The 18,127-nt window shown below is 34.4% G+C and overlaps 1 protein-coding gene across 1 annotated transcript in view; it reads left to right on the top strand.

The window, feature by feature from the left end:
• The window catches only part of LOC118837740 (pseudouridine 5'-phosphatase), a 178,446-nt gene that overhangs the window by 79,524 nt on the left and 80,795 nt on the right, over positions 1-18,127 (top strand). Inside the window, exon 3 of the mRNA XM_036744809.1 lies at positions 8,941-9,170. Within this exon, the coding sequence (XP_036600704.1) occupies positions 8,941-9,170 (230 nt within the window). The remainder of the gene's footprint in view (positions 1-8,940; positions 9,171-18,127) is intronic.

Below are 18,127 nucleotides of genomic sequence, written 5' to 3'. Positions count from 1 at the left end.
ATTGGCTTCGTTGACAATCCATCTCCCAAATCTATGCCTTTTCACTGGTTTTCCCCATGCCTGAAATGCTCTCCCTCCTCATCTCTGGCTTCCCTGCCTTCAAGTCTCAGCTAAAATGTCACGTTGTACAAGAAGCCTTTCCTGGCTGCCCTCAGTGCTGGTGCCTTTCTTCTGTTATAAACTCTAATTTATCCTCTATGTTTCCTATTTGTACCTAGTTGTTTGACTATTGTCTCCCCTGTTATATTGGGGGCATCTTTATTTTTTGCTTTGGTAAGGGGCCTTTCTTTGTTTCCCCAGCACTTAGCATAATGCCTGGAACATAGTAGATGCTTAATAAATGTTCTTTGACTTGGCTTAGGAAGAACAGTGTCAAATTAGGATGTCAGAACTGAGATTTCAAAGGGTTGAGAATAAGTGAAGAATTATGTTGGAGAGTAGAAGGCAACACAACAGCTCTGTGGTGTGGGACTAGATGATAGAGAGCTTTGAATGCAAAACTGAGGAATGTAGTTATCATCCTATAGAGGAAACAGAATTATTTTGTGTTTTTGAATATAAAAGTGATGCGATATCAATATTTTAGGAAGATTACTATAGCGGGGAGTATATTGAAAAACTTAGAATGGGGAGTAACTGGAGGCAGGGAAAGTAACAAAGGTTGTTGTAGTAGTTCAGGTATGAGATGTGTAAGGGGTTGGTGCCAACCCCAGGGCTGTCAGGATCCTAGCACTTGGCCTGTTTCCTCGGTAAAACCAGACAGGCTTAGTAGGAGTTGGAACGGCAGGCGCCCAGTCATCCTTCTCATGCAGGCAGAGTCCATCCACTGGGGACTCTCAAGCCCAGAAGGAGGAACCTAGCTGGCCACTACCTAATGCTCTTGAACCAGTGCCTAACACAACAATGCTTTGATACTTTACTTACTAGAACATCTTTGATACTTTACAAGGGCATCATGCCCCATGCCTCACATAGCTCATACAGCTCTGATACCAGCTGGCTACATGCCTGAGCCTTCCCATGCCTCCATAGATACTGTAGGACAGCACCCCCCTTTGTTCCCATACTCCCATAGAAACTATCTTGCTACAGCCCTAATTTTTCCCATACACTTGTAGAAATCAGTTTGCTACAATCCAGATTCTTCCCACCCGATATCAATCTTCCCATGCTGTCATCTCCTTACCCCTTGAACAGCTGCTTCTGCTCATGTAGTGCAAAACCCTATAAAACTGGATAATGTCTCCCAATAAATCGGAGTTGTATCTTCCCTGACTCCCGCCTCATCACTGCGTGCTGAGATTGGGGTCCTTGCTGGTCAGGGACCCCCAACAGAGATGAAAAAGGCTTATAGTGAAAATGAAAATAGGCAAGAGGTGTGTTTAAGAGGAAAAGTCAATATATTTTGTTACTGGTTGGCCTTAGGAGACAAAGAAGAAAGAAGAGTCAAACATGACAACAGTTTTAATCTTAATTACTGAGAGAATAGCAGTCCCATTACTGGAAATGAGAAATTTTTTAGCAAGAGCTGGGATTGTTTGTTTGTATTTTTGGTGGTGGTGTTTTAGAAAGACTGAGCTGGAAAGAACTTAACAGATCAACTAATTCAAATACCCCTTTTTAACTGATGAGGAAATTTAATTAAGTTTTAGTTTGAGCATATTCCAATGTCAACTTACCTGAACATCTAAGGAGAGATTAAAGTAGATGGAGATAAAAGATTAGAGTTTTGATGGATAGTCAGGGTTAAAGATAGAGATTTGAGAATCGTAAGCATAAAAGTGATAGTTGAAGCTGTGAAAGAATAAAAAATTAGAGAAATTTTCATGGTTGTAAAAAGCTAGAAACCACTCCTTAAAAAAGAACCATATTTTCATGACCTCAAGGAATAGACCATCTTTTGCAAAGATACAATAAATTGATTATAGTAATTAAAATTAACTCTTAATCACTTTCAAAAATATTTAATAAAGAAATAGATAACCTGTTAGCTACTAAGGAAATAATTCAAAACTTCTGACTCAGATTTCTAGCTGCCTCAAGCCTCCTCTCTATCCCTTAAGAAAAAGTAATGCAGATGTTATTTTTTCCCTTATATTCAGAGATAATGATTTTGGATAGCATGGATAAAATACATGCTAATTAAAGGCATCAACCATATTTCTAAGATTCAACTATTTTTCACCTACTATGGTGATTTTGAACATTTGAGAATTTTTGTTTTTTAGTTATAAGAGACAACATGATATAGTAACAAGAATGGAGTCAAGATAACCTGGGTTCATTTTTTTGCCTGTTTTATTTATTATCATTAATTTGATCATGGGCCAGTCATTAACATCTCAATGACTAGGCCAACTGTATGCATTTGTAGCAAGAGTTTCTATATAGGAACTTGACTTTACAAATGAAGAATCAGCTGACTTGGTAGGATGAAGAACCTTTTCAGCAGAGTGCATATTATGCAAGATTTCTGTTAGTCAATTGTTAATCCATCTGGATTGTCTCATGGTTGTGTGATACCTGTCTTGCAAGGAGTTCTGCCAAAATATAGCTTGTACCAGTTCAGAAAATGGTACGGTAGCCCAAACTCAATGCAATACTGTTCTGTTCCCTACTCAAATGTATCCCCTGCTTCTAACCTAAGACTGAGCTATCTCATTTATCCAACAACAGTTATGTTAACTAATAACTAATTAATTAGTTAACTAATAACTGTTATGTGTAATGTATTCTGTCAGTCATGGGCACAAATGTAAATTAAAGTGGTATCTTCCCTCAGGGAACTTAACCACAGTTTTCTAGCATGTAGCTTTCATAGAGAAGAATGACTGTGGCCCTAGAGCAGATAATTGAATTATTTCTTGATGTTTATTTTCCATGTTCAATGCCCTCCTTTTTCCTTCCTCCCAAAAGTTGAGAAAACATGTGTATGTCAGCCCATAGCGAGCACTTACAAGTTTTGGTAGATGAATTAATTATGGAAAGATTAGCTTGGGTAAGAAGCAGAAGGACTGTTTGAGGAGGAAGTGGAATAGTATTTCATTGTATCATTCATATATAAGTATATGACCTCAAACACCAGCTAAACATGGCTGAGGTTTACAAGACATTATCTTCGTGGAGGTCACATTTCCTGTAACGATTTGAATTTTTGTTCACTTATCCAGTGTTCAACCACAGAAGAAGCTTTATTGGCTAAGACTGCAGTCTATTATTTTTAATTAGTCTTATTGTGTTTATTTAATATCAGTTGAAGTTAAAGGACACATATGATAAGTGAGAGAGAAAATTGTTAGCCACTAACAATGATGATAAATTCAGCTTTAATATATGTAACACTTCCATTAAAAAAAAATAAAAACTAGGTACAGTTCCAAGAATATATATGTTTCGAATCAGAAATACATATTTTTTAAAAAATATGCTATATATAATTGCTGGACAGATTTAAGTAGTAAGCCAGTTCTTTCAGTGTTGCCTTTTTCTTTAAAGCATTTATCTGATAGTATTTTGTATTTCTTTTTTGTTCTGTGTTTGATTGGTTGGGGTTTTTTTTAGTTAATTTTTTTTATTTGGTGAATGTCATTTAGATGATTATGATGATTTCTTTGCCTCCTTTCCCCCCCAGAAAAAAGAAAGAAAGGAAAATTAGGATCACCTACACTTTCTACTTTGAAACCTTTTTATTTTCATTTCCAGAGATACCTGAAACATCACACAACTATGATTTTGAAGATTTTTGTCAAACTAAAGAAATCATCTTTACCACTGATGTGAAGTAGAAAGATGACCTAGATGATCTTTCAAATCTTTTTCAGTTCTAAATCATTCTAATATATCAGTTATATAATATTAGTAGTAGTTTACATGTATATTTGCAAAGCCCTTTACCTACATTATTTCATTTTATCCTCATAACAACCCTGTGAGATAAGTGCTATCATTATTTCCATTTAATAAATGAGGAAATAGAGACTAAAAGGTTTTAAAGTGATTTGTCTAGAGTTATGTAGCTAAAGTGTGGGTGGGGAACCTAAGGTCTCATAGCCTGGAGGCCACAGGTTCCTTCCCCATGCCTGAGCTAGAGAAGGATAGAGATCCTGTAACATGTTCCCTAGTGACAACAAAGACACAGTAAATATTATTATGAAGAAACGCATTAAAATAAATTTTGTCATTTTTGTACTTCCATGAAATAAATTCAGATTTATTTATTGTTATGGAGACATATAAAATAAACAATCAGAAAAAAAATCAATATACTCTCAACTTTGTTCAGTACTGCTCAGTCCTCATTGAATATAGGAATGCCATTTTATAAATTGACTTAGTTAAGTAGTTCAGTTTAATCCCTAATACCATCCTCTTGGAAAAAGTCATTGGAATTAATCTCTTTCTTCTTTGTCCTTGTATTCCCTAGTAAAAATTTAAGTTCTTTGCAAGTAGAGGTTGTTTGATTCATTATGTGTGTATTCCAAGTCTTAGCACAGTGCCTGGCACATAGTGAATACTTAATAAAGATTTGATGATTGATAGTTTTTTGTTGAAAACAAAATGAATCGACAGAATAAAAAGTTATTTTTCCAAGTATTAAAGACGTTTTGAAATAGTTCATCTTTATATTTCAGATTTCAGTATATCAGGCAAAATGAGGTTCATATTTAATTTGTATTTCCTATTAATCTTATATGGATTCTGCTGAAACCTAGGAGATCTTAATTATTTTGATAGGTTGATGAAATACCGATACAGGGTACAGAACAAGATACTGCTATTTTGTTGTTTTTTTCCTTCATTGATCACTGACAACAGCCATTGGAAAAACTCTAAAAAGAATGTTGTTAATGTTTCAATGAAGACAGGAAGTCCCTGATTTTTATAAATGGAGCCATGGAAGTATTTTCTGAGAAGTCTTTGTAATTGAATCACTTATCACACTCCAGAGCTGTCCAGTGCCTTCTCTTCATTTTGAAGTGGAAACTTACTGCCTAGCAAAATTGTTCCGATATTGTCTCATCTATACATAGAATAAAGAATAGAAAATGACTGTATTAAACAACAATATAGGAGGTTCTGAATTTACCAAATTTTCAGCAAAATTTACAAATGGGTAGTGTTATGTGGTTAGAGGATCAGACTGAGACTAAGAAGGAAGATTTTATTTCCATTTGGCACTCATTTGCTAGGAAACCCTTAAAAAAGCCCTAACTCCTGACAAGTTTTTATCATCAGTATTGTGGGAATAACAGAACTCTTATGTCATGAGGCTCAATTGCATGTAAATATTTGAGAAACTAGGATGAGAGGGACTGTGGATGATAATATTATTACTACTACCCTGCTGGTAACTGTCATTTTCTAGTTAGCTACACTTCTGTATTTTACAACAGAACAGTGAAATGTCCAACTTGTGAACCATCTGGTTTATATAAATCTCAATGAACAGAATTTCCCCTATAATGTGCCTTCTTTGGTTGAAAGGTAGCATAGTATAAGTAAATTTAAATATGTTAAAATTGTTAGTGGATCAAGTTCAGTTAATTAGTTTAAATATTTGCCATTTGTTGTGTATATTTTACATATGTATGAATATATGTGTTTGTGTATAAATTCTTCTTTTTAAAAATCTACTCTTGCCCGTTAAGGACCCAATTCTGTGGACTACAATTCTTAACACCATTAAATATTTTAAAACTTACTATTTTATACTTTGTTTTGTAACTAGGCTATAATTGATAAATGAATTTGGTGCTTTGTAAGCTAACAAATATGTATAATGGAATTAGGCAAACACAAAATACACAACTGAGTACAGTGAGCTAATTAAATGTGTATCAGCCTGAACACCTCATCTTTTTTAAATATTCTTTGTTGAGAGAATTTGTTTAATCTGTTTGTCTAATTTGTTTAAGAACTTTGTTTTTGTACTTTCTTTTCTGTTTTTGCACTTTTTCCAAACTGTATTCTATTACATATAAATAAGCAAAGTTGAATGCTTTAGGTTGTAACACTTAACCATTTTAAAAGAATATAACATTATTAAAGAATTGAAATTGGACCATGTAGATGGGAAATGGGTTCTTATTTTCTGGGACTATGATATAAGATCATAGGAGGAGAATAAGTCTTAAGCCACTTAATTTATCCTTTTGTGTTCAGGCAAAATTGCTTTGAATATATCCAAAAGAAATAGTTGTCAGTTAATTGCAATTCCTTCATGATGGCAAACAATTTATCTCTTTAGTCAAGAAAAAATTGATTGTTTGGCCATTGTCTATACTGTAATCTCATGTATAATATTTCATGGAAGATACATTTTGTCTTATGATACCCTACCAATATAACAGCAGCAACTTTTTTTTTTATTGGTGACATAGAATTGGAAGTCTTCCCTGATCTCCCACGTTTGATCAAAGAATCACAGGATATCAGAACTAGATGGGACCTCAGAGACCATCTAGTCTAGTCTGTATTGATGTCTCCCGTAAGACCTCTCCCACCCTGCTCATATGAAGCTGATTTTCATAAGTCATTGTTTATCCATAAGTGTTCTTATTGTTTCCTTAAACCATTGCTTCCTGTCGCCCCCTCCCCCAAGAATCTAAATTCCTTGAGGTCAGGGACTGCATCATTTTTTGCCTCTGTATCTTTAGCACCTATCATAGACCTAGAACATAATAGGCATTAAATATAGTCATAAAACATGAATCTAGAAGAAAATAGCTAGCACACTGGATGACAGAATCAGAATCAAGAAAGATCTCGAAAAGCCAAATCTACTAAGATATAAAGCCCTCCATTTGGATAATAAAATCTTACTTCACAAATATAGGATGGAAAAGGAGGAGCTAGACAACAACAACTAGCCTAGCTTACAGATTGTATGATGTAAGAATGAAATGAAACTGGAGGCAGTATGGGATTAGTGTTGGAAGTGTTCAACTCAGATTGCTTATAACTTGAAGTCAGGAGTACTTGAGTTCAAATACTAACCATGCCTCTTAGGGTAAACTTGGGCTACTCTCTTAACCTCCCTGAGCCTAAGTTTCTTCATCTCTAAAATTAAGGAATTGAGATAGATGACCTCTCAGGTCTCCTCCATTTCTAGAGCCATAATACATTGAGCTGAATATAATTTGAAGGTACTTTAAAAACTAAATCCTCTGCAAATCCAACATATTTCATGTACTTCAAAAAAAAAATGCTATGCCTGCTTGCATTCGTTTTGCTGAGTTACCCATGACAGGGACTGTTATATTGAGTATTGAAAAATTGTATAAACCAGTACACCGTACATACCATCAACTAACACTGTTAGGTAAGATCGTTCTCTTTTCTTTTTACTTTAATGGCCCTAGACTTGGAGTCATGAGACCTAGGTTCAGACCACACTTGTAAAAAGGGAGTGATAATATTTGGGTCCGCTTCACAGAGTTATTATAAGGAAAAAGCTTTGCAAACTTTAAAGTGAGTAGCAGTTGTTATTCTTTATTAGCAATGTCTGTATACTTAACTAGGTTTTTGAAAAGTGTCTACTTTAGGTAATTTATTTGTCAATAAATAAAATATGCTCTAGTGGTGCTTTTAGAGATCAAACCCTTAAATCATGTCCTCTTAACTAAATAATTATTCTTCAGTGCATATGAAGAGATTTAGGGCTCCCAAATTCTACTAGCTAACCCACCTCTATAAGATCCTGTTATTTTGTAATATTTTAAAGTATTTTGAATATTTTGGGTTTTCTTCTTTAATGTGATCAATGAGTAGAGGTTTGTTTTATGAAAGGATAATTTTCTAGCCTGCTAAGGACCTTCTCACAGTATTCATCAAATCTTAATTAGTATCTTTTGATGTTTGAAAACATAAAACTTATATTAATCTTCTTTAGTAGTAGGTAAAATGTAAATATAATCATTATATGAGATTATGTAAAGCCATTTTGAGAATATCTTCTTTTTGAGATTGATTTAAGTACACCATGACATGGTGTATGTTAGATGCTGTTCTGGTGTTAATCATTATAGGTTCTAAAGTTTAAAATATTGCAGATACTTCTGATCATTTTTTTAGTAGTAATAATAGCTCACATTTATATCACATCTAAGATTTACAAAGCACTTTACGTATATTTTCTCATCTCGGTAGTAAATCATTTGAATAGTAAATAACCAGCAGGCTTTTAATTAGATAGACAAATGGCTGTATTAATCTGTGTTCCCCACAGTGAATCTATATAGTTGAGAATAACATGGTAAATGTGCCCTTTCTAAAACTGATTGTTGTTTCCTATTTTTCTTGGTTCAGTGGACTTTAAGCAGTGTTTATTTTATTTACAAATAACTTAGTACATGTGTCATTGCTATTTTTCCAGTTTTAGTATTCAATCTTGGGGTTGAGGGGTTTTCTCTTTTTCTTCCTTTCAGTGGTCTGATGAATGGTAGAATCACTTTCAATAGATTGTGTCCTTTATTATAAGAAACACTGTTAAAATAACCTCTGCCTATTCATTGTTATTTAAAAAAAAAAAAAGCAGAGGTTGTCCAGGCTGCCCTGGTCTTGGGAATACTGTTATCCTTTACTTTCACCAGTTTAAATCTGGACCTACATATTCAGAATATACTTCCTGCTTTCATTATTTTGGTTACTTTTTCACATATCAGTAAAAGAAAAAGACATTTTATTCAGATTAAATCATCTTCTGTTAACCTTGGGAAATGCTGTGGATAAATACTGAATTGCTATTTTTCAATTTTTGTTTTGAGAATGGACATTTCAAAGTTTATAACTCCTCTTAAGACATGTCTCAGATCAAGTTAACTCCTTAGAAGATCAGCAAAACACCACTGCTGTAGTGCTTGAAATACTGCCCCCTGAAAGAATTGTTAATGAACTGTATTATCTCTTGTCCATTCTGCTTAAGTCCTTTTCTCTTTCTAGGTGTTGAGAAGCTGATCAACCATCTACATAGACACAACATACCTATTGCTGTTGCTACCAGCTCCTCTGGATGGTCATTTGAATGGAAAACAAAAAGACACAAAGAATTCTTTAGTTTGTTTGATCATCTTGTTCTGGGTGATGACCCTGAGGTGAAGAATGGCAAACCGGAGCCTGATTTGTTTCTAACTTGTGCAAAGAGATTTTCCCCTTCTCCTCCAGCAGAAAAGGTAAACTGGATATGTTGATAGACAGATGGCTTGTATTGCCCATTGATATTAATATTCTGAGGCTTAAGTTTGTAAAAAGATGCTTTAAGTGGCCTTCAAAACTAACTTAAATGATTGCTTTAAAAGTTTTGGGTTTGGCGGGGTTATTTTGGTCATCATTCCCCCCCCCCCCCCCATTTTGTTACCTCTGTTGTTTTCGGAAATGCAAATTAAAACCTGTCTTTCTATGTCTAGGGTTTAGCTTACTAGCAAGTACTTATCCAAACCTTATTTAATTGTGTATAAATGAAATTTTAATTCATACTATGTTTTCTTTCCTGTTCATTCTTTGAAGTCCTGAGTCTTGATTATTACTTTTGCTATCTGTTATTTTTAGAGGTAGCTAGGTGGCACAGTGGATAGAATGCTGGACCTGGAATCAGGAAGACCTGAGTTCAGATACATCTTCAGATATTTGCTAAACATGTGATGCTGGGCAAATCATTTAACTTCTTTCTGCCTCAGTTTGCCCAACTGTAAAATGGACATGATAATAGCACCTACCTTTTAGAGTTGTTGTGAGGATCAAAAAAGTTAATATTTGTTAAGTGCTTAGTACAGTGCCTGACATATAGTAGATTCTTAGTCAGTGCTTGTTACCTTCCCTTTTTCAAAGGGAAGAATGTTTGAAATTGAAAAATATTTCTTAGCTTTGTTACATGTAAAATACATCAAAGATAAAGGGCTTACTATTAAAATTTATTTTTTAAAAATTCCTTTTTACTTAGAAACTACTTAATTTTAAAATTAAATATGCTTAGTCTATCCAATCTGTTTGATAAAATGTTAATAATTTGAAATGATTGATGTTATTAGTGATACTCTTGTCAGAAATGATAATATGCTGTCATCTGTATTTTAACATAATGTATCTACTGACCCACCATCAGTAGGCCATACCATTCATTTATATAATAGTAATGTTGGATCATACTTTCCTATGCTTCTCCTTCCCAACTTCTCATCTAAATAGTGGCACACACTTTGCAAGGTAGATGGGTATGGTTAAGGGTAAACTCTAAATTCAAGGAGTATGATGGAAGTAGATCTTAATAGAATCATAAGTCTAGAAGGGGAAGGGATCTTACGGACCATCTAATTTAACCTCTCATTTTATAGATAAGGAAACTGAAAACATGTGGAATTACATACTTAATGTCATGTGGATATTATGTGTGTCAAAGCTAGGACTTGAACCCAGCTTGTCAGATGTCAGAGCCAGTGTACATTCCACTGTATGATAAGTATCTCCATGTGAAACCAAGTGAGATTAGACCTTTTTTTGTTGTTAGTATGATACTCTAATTTATATTTAAAACAAAGCATGCTTTTTGTTAAGTATTTGCTGCTAATGAATGAAAAGGCATTTGTTAAGTATTTCCTATATTAGAGATACTGTGCTAATCAGTCACATAAATGCCAGTGCCTCTGTATGCCAAACCTCAAATATAAACTCTTGATCCTAACATCTAAAGCCCTCCACAATCCATCCTCCTTTTCCAGGCTTTTATATTGCTTCCTTTCATGTTTCAATCAAACTAGACTGTTTTTTGCCCCCATTCTTATAATAGTGTCAGATTTAGAACTAAAAGCCCCTTTAGAAGTCACCTGTTCCAGCACCCCTTGTTTTACAAATTGGGAAACAGAGGCCAAGAGAAGTTCTGACATTGTGCAGGATTGTAAACTAGATGGTCTTTAAAACCTCTTATTGCTTTAAATGATATGATAAGACCAGGGGAATGGAGGAGAAAGTTGTATGTAAAAGGAAAGAAGGTGATACTAGATTGGATTGTGGAGGACTTTGATGGTCAGGATCAGGAGTTTGATTTTCATTAGAGGAGTCACATGATCAGAGGTCATAGATCATCCAGACAACCACGTGAAGGATCTCTTCAAGAGGGAATAAATTGGAGGAAGCATCCTGAACAGAGAGAGGCAGCCTCAGAGCACTGACCAAGGACAGGGAATCTTTCCAATCTTTTAGCCTAAATATACTAGGAGAGTTGAAAACTAGTGTGAAGAACCCAGAAAATCAAGGTCAGGACAAACAGAGCCTGACAACTTCATCCAAGAGTGTTGGAGGGGTGAAGCCTGACATAACACAAAATTTCAAATCAGGAACTAAGGCTGCAAATACGAGTAAACAGAGGAAGGTACCAAATACTATGAAGAAATAGTATGGACCAAGAAAGACTCCAAAGGAAAACCTAAAAGAAGAAGGTATCTCTAAAATATGGATAAGTAGAGCCCTGGGAGGAAAATGGCTTGGCCGCAAAGACTGTAGGAGTGCTACAGTTATCCTTTCCATCATTGGCTATACCTTTTTTTCCTCATACTCCTCTACCTAACAGTCTAGTCCTAGCTAGAGGAGCATTTGGAATAGTTCTTACTCCCCACTGTCAATTTCATTCTCTCCTTTTATCCCCCTCACTCAACAGTTTTTATGCCTTTGAAGTTCGTTCAACTAAAATTTTCTTCTCAATCCAAATTGTGATTTCTGTTGTATACTGATTACCAGGTCATCTTCCTCTTAGGAGTTCTGCACAGGGTTCATCTTTATCTCCTTCCTATTCCTGCACTTATACTACAGAACTTTAATATTCCACATAGGTGGTTCCTCAGCCTCCCTAATCTCCCAATTTCTTTGCTTCTTTAAATCACATTGCCTACTCTTCACCCCACCTGAGCCATATATAGGGATAGTCACATACTTGATCTGAATATTATACACAAGTGCTCTAATTTCCGAGTTAGAAACTCTTAACTTTCCGATATCTGACCCTAACCTATCTTTTCACCTTTCCCTAGGCCTCATCCCTCATACACCTATGCTTTCTCCTCATCAAGCCCTCCAATCTCTTTACCCGTCAGTAATGTCATATCAGTATCCCTGCTCTGACTTCACTTTCTTGCTCCCCAATCTTAATTTATTAGTTAATTACTTCAACTCTACTTTGATCTCAAATCTCTTTCACCTTTATATTCTAACCATTTGTCTCTTGACAACTTTTGGCCCTGGACTATTCAGCAGCTGTCTCCTTCACCTCCTGTTCATGAACTCCTGAACACAGCTGGACGAAATCTCACAACCATGCTGAGTACATTACAGTCTGTGTTACCCATTATCAACTGGACCCTTGGTACAATAAGGTAGTCTTTTAATTACTGCCTAATACCCTATCTTACTCCCCATAGGAGTCATTCCAAACCCCTCCCCAAGACTCACATATCTCTCAACCATACTTCTCTCTTAGCTGTGGACGTTACCTCCTGTTTTACTCACAAAATTAAGGTCATGTGGTATGGGGTCCCTCTATTCCCCCATTCTCTTCATCTCAAAATTATTTAACATCATTTCCTAGTCACCTCTTCTTTTATACCAGTTTCTGATAAAGAAGTGACTCTTCTTGCCAAGGTCAATTTCTCTACTTGTGCACTTGATCCTATTCCCACTCTCAAATCCTCTCCTTCTTTAGTGGATCCTTCCCTCTTGCCTTCTAACATGACCTTTAAGAAAATCTTAAAATCTAAATCTTACTTTGCCCCCAAGCTATCATCTTAGAGTTCGCAACCAAGAAAATCTTGGTAAAGAGTATTCCAAAAAGGAAAGACTGACAACAAAGAATGATTTATCTTGAAAGATTGAGAATAATCCTACAGGGGAAAAAAGGGAATCTTTAAGATGACAGAGGACTTTGAGGCATTCCTGATGAAAAGACTGGAACTCATTCAAAAAAATGAAGGATGGCAGAATGAAATAGAAAACCAAACCCAGTAATAATATTGTTTACAAGAAACACACTTGAAACATAAGGTTTCATACTGAGTTAAGATGACAGGTTGGAACATATTATGTATCAAGTAAATTCAAAACAAGCAAAGGTAGACATCATGGTCTCAGAAAAGACAAGCAAAAATAGACATGGTTAAAAGTATATAAATAGGGAAAACTACATTATACTTAAAGGACCCACAGACAATGAAATAATTTCAGTACTTCTTATGCGTGGGGCAAGTGGTATAGTAGCTAATTACTTTAAATCCATTTTAAGTGAAAAAAACAGCAAGACTGTAATAAATTGAGGATCTGAATATCCACCTTTCAACATTAAACAAATCTATAAACAATAAAAAAGTTAAAGACCTGAATAGAACTTGAGGAAGAAAAAGATACCATAATTTTTGGTGGTAACTAAATGGGACTAAACAGTAATATACATATTTCTTAATTTTACATGTCATATTTAGAAAAAAATTTTATGTGCTAGAACATAATAACCTTCAATGCAAAAAATCAAAATACAAAACACATCATTACTGGCAAAATAAAAGTATGATCAATAAAGGATCTTCATAAAAAGAATTCAAACTTAGGTGAAGACTAAATAATCTTGAAGAATCAGGGGATTAAAGAACAAATCACAGAAATGATAGATTATTTCTTGAAAAATGGCAACACTGAGATGATATACCAACATTTTTGAAATGTGGCAACTACTTGTAAATAAGAGAAAGAACAAGTGATTTGGGCACATAAGTAGACAATCAAAATTAGAAAAACAAGAAATGAAAAAACCCCAACTAAACGGAGAAATAAAAATTCTGAAACTCAAGAGTTTAACAAAATTCAAAATAAAACAAAAAAACAAACTGATAAAAAATACCTGATAAAAAGGAACTAATGAAATAAAGTTAACTAATCTAATTTTAAAAAAGAAAACCAAATTACCATCATCAAAAATGAAAAAAAGTATACTTCACAGCTAATTAAGAAATTTAGGAAATTATTAGAATCTAATTTATGCAATGATATGCCTGTAAAAAGTGACAACATGAAATGGGTTAAGGTTTTAAATATATGTCTAAATCTACATGTCAGTATATACAGCTATAGACAGTTAAAAATACATAAGACCCATGTTAACAGAACAAAAGTAAGGAACTTAAGTGAATCTCAGAAAAAGAAATTGGAAAAGTAATAAATTAATTCAGGGGTGGAGGACAATAGAAAAAAAAACAGGACCACATGAATTTAAAGAAATTCTATCGAAATGTCTAAAAAGCCAATTAATTTCAGTATTACATGAACTGTTTACAAATACTAAAAAAAGAAGGGATCCTACCAAATTTTTTTCAGTGATACCAATATGGTCTTTATTCTTTAAATAGGGAGCAACCAGTGTGAGAAAGGAGACTATAGGTCAATATGCTTGATGAATATTAATGTAAATATTGCCTAAATATTAGTCCAAAAGATTATACGCTATGAGCAGGATAGATTTATACTAGGATTTACTGACGAAAAACAATACAAATCATCTAATGATAGCCCAATGCTGAAAAGCTTTTAACAAAATACAGTCATTTTTGTTAAATATTAAAAAGTGTCAGAATAAATGAACCTTTCCTTAATATTATAAATAGTTACTAAAGCCGAGTCAGCATTGTATGTAATGCTAGAGGCCTTTCTGGCAAAATCAGATGTAAACGCAAGGATGTTTCCTATACCAATATTATCTATCTTGACACTTGCCTCATTTCTGTTCCATCAACAAGACATTCATCTTTGCACTTCAGACTTTTTCTTTGGCTATCCCCCATGTGTGGAATGTTCTCCCTTTTCAGCTCTGCCTCCTGGCTTCTCTGGATTCCCAATTAAAGTCCCCATCTTCTACAATAAGCCTTTCCCAAACACTTTTAATTCTAGCAAATCTCCTTCATTATTTCTGTGTGTGTGCCCACATGTGCATGCGCGCGCGCGCACACAAACACACACTTGTTTGTACGTATTTGTTTATTCATTTTCTTCATTAGATTGTGAACCCGTAGAGGGTAGGAACTGTCTTTTTCACCTCTTTTTTTTGTATCCCCTCTGTTAAAAACATTGCCTTGCACAAAATAGATAATTAGTAAATGTTTATTGACCAGCTAATTATTTAATATACCCCATAAATGCTAGCTATGGCAATGAGACAAAAAAAAGAAGGGAAAAAGAATGGCCACTTTTTGCAGATGATACAATGAAATAATTAGAAAATCCTAGAGGTTCTACTAAAAAGTGATTGAAATGATTAATAATTTCAACAAAATGTCAGGATATGAAATAAATGCACACTTAGTATTGTCCTTCCTATTTATTACCAGCAAAACTCAGCATAAAAAAGATAGAAAGTGAAATTTCATTCAAAATGATTAAGGAATGTTTAAAATATTTGGGAACCAACCTATAGAGAAGCCCATAGGAATTATATTAATATAGCTACAAATGCAATAATGACCTAAGTACAGAGCAGAATAATTGGGGAGATACTAATTATTAGTAGTTGGGTTATACAAATAAAATTAAAATGTCCATACTGCCATAGTTTACATATTCAATTCAGTCAGACTGCCAAAGGATTTACTCTGTTGGGTTAGATAAAACAACAACAAAATTCATCTGGAGAAAACACAGTTTGAAGTGATGATATGAAAAAGATTGAGAAAGAAATGGGTCAAAAATCACCAGATCTCAAACTTTACTACAAAGTAGTTATCGCTAAAAGGCTGTGATACTGACTAAAGTAATGAAACTGATTAGTGGGATAATTTAGGGACAGAAGATCCAGAATCAAACAATTATATTGTAGTAGAGTATTTGATAAACCCAGAGACTACTGATGTGTGGATTCAATATTCAACAAAAATCTAGGAAAACTGGAAATTATTTTGTAGAAGTTAGGTTATAGCCTATATTCCATAACATAGATCACTATAAGCTCTAAATGAGTGCATGACCTAGATATAAAAAGTCACACAAATTAGAGAATGGAAGACAATGCCTGTCACAGTTATTAAAAAGGAAAGCCTTCTTGAAACAAACTATGATTAGAGAGGATCAAAAAAATAAGATGGACAATTTTGACCAGATAATATTGAAACACTTTTATACAATAAAGCTAAACATCAGTTAACTGGGGAAAAATCTTTTTTATTTTTATTTATTTTTTTTGAGGGGGGAAGGCAGGGCAATTGGGGTTAAGTGACTTGTCCAAGGTCACACAGCTAGTAAGGGTGTCAGGTGTCTGAGGCCAGATTTGAACTCAGGTCCTCCCAACTCCGGGGCCGGTGCTCTACTCACTGTACCACCTAGCTGCCCCAGATAAATCTTTTTAAAAAGCAAGTTTTTTTCTGATAAATGTTTTATATCTAAGATGTGTAGGGAATTGATTCAGATATATAAGAAGATGTGAATAGGCAGTTCTCATTGCTCCTGAGGACTACTTATGAAGCATCTTTTCTGTCTTTTGGAAGAGAAATGATGAACTGGACCAGATGTTCAGAATGAAACAAATTTTTATATGAATCTGTTTTGTATGAGTATGCTAACTTGTTAGCAAACAAGTTTTGCCCTTTACTAACTAGTCAGCAAAGGATTTTTAAAGCTTTTGAGGAGGACAAAGTGATGATGATAAAAAAGAATGAGGAAAGAAAAAATGTCAATGCAGCTTTTAAAAAAATACACAGGATAGAGAAAAGAATTCAAGGAGGTTCAAAGAAAACAGACAAGCAGGGAGACAGCTTTAGGACACTTAACATGCTCAATTTAGTATATAATTTTTTAAAAAACAGGTTTATATAATTACTTTTGCTATTTTAGCACTTTTTCTGTTCTTACTTTCAGAAATGATCATATTTGTTGATGTGTTTCAAGTTTAGAATAACAAAAAATGAAAAAATTATATAAAGAAAATGGCAACAGGGAAAGACTCCTTAGAATCAAACACATTGTTATTGAACCAGAGAAGGGCTTTAAATACAATGTCAGGCTTATTGGAAATAGATAGGAATCAGAAGTGTTGTTAAATTGTAAGTGACAGATCTGATGCTGTATACAGAATAGCAGAGATAGTGAAGAAGAAAGAGTAAAGAGTAACTGAGAATGAGGAACAAACTAGTGCTCTTAGGAAGAATATATTTAAAGGGAAAAAAAAAGAAAATGAAAGAAATCCCTGCCTAGTCCCCATTCTCTTCACATAAATCAACTGTGAAGGACTTGGGTTATATGCTACCTTGGACAGTTAGCTTTCTTCCCTTGGCTCCTTAGCTTCATATGCTTTGCCTAGATTTCTTTCCATGTCCACCTTTTACAACTAATTTTTCAGATTTAGGAAGCTTGTAATTTTCCTTGTGTGCATAGAAGTTGAGCTAGCTACCATGTATTCTTTGGAGAACAAACATATAAGTATAGGACATAAATAAACTTGATCCTTTAAGCCAGTTATTTTAGACTTGTGAGTATTATTGTTTTAGCTATAGGGTCTGCAGGGACCAATGCTGTCTGTTAAAATTAAAATAAAGTTTTGTTCTCAGCCAACTCCAGATCTTTGCACGCACACACACACTCACACACTCACACACTGTCATTATTGGAGCCATTGTTTTGGCATCAGGAAAACCTGGTTTTGAATATAGCTTCATAAATTTATTAACTCTGTCACCCCAGTCAAGTCACTTCATGTCTCAGCCTCAGTTTCCCCATCAGTTTCCTACATGTAAAATGTATATAATAATACCTATAGTAACTTTCATTATTGTTTTGAGACTCAAATGATATATGTAGAATGATCAATAAAGCATTATATAAATGTCATTACCTATTTTCATAATAGCAAATTGGGTTGGAGAAAAAGAGTGCTCAGCAGATGCAGGATAAAATTAAGAGCAATACAAATACAATAAAAGCTCAGTCCATTACTATGCACACATGATGCTTTTGTGCCTCACCCTCGTGTCCAAGGCATTTTCTGGATCTACAACCTTGTATACCCCAAAATGAGCAGGGAATGATTTGTAGCCTGTTCACTAGACATCTCAAGATTCTAGACTTAGGACAAATCATCTCCTTCTTCCTCAGCACAATGTAGCCAGTCCATAAG

Source organism: Trichosurus vulpecula, chromosome 2 (assembly GCF_011100635.1).
Source record: "Trichosurus vulpecula isolate mTriVul1 chromosome 2, mTriVul1.pri, whole genome shotgun sequence".
NCBI lineage: Eukaryota > Metazoa > Chordata > Mammalia > Diprotodontia > Phalangeridae > Trichosurus > Trichosurus vulpecula.
This window is presented reverse-complemented; position numbering and strand designations above follow the sequence as displayed.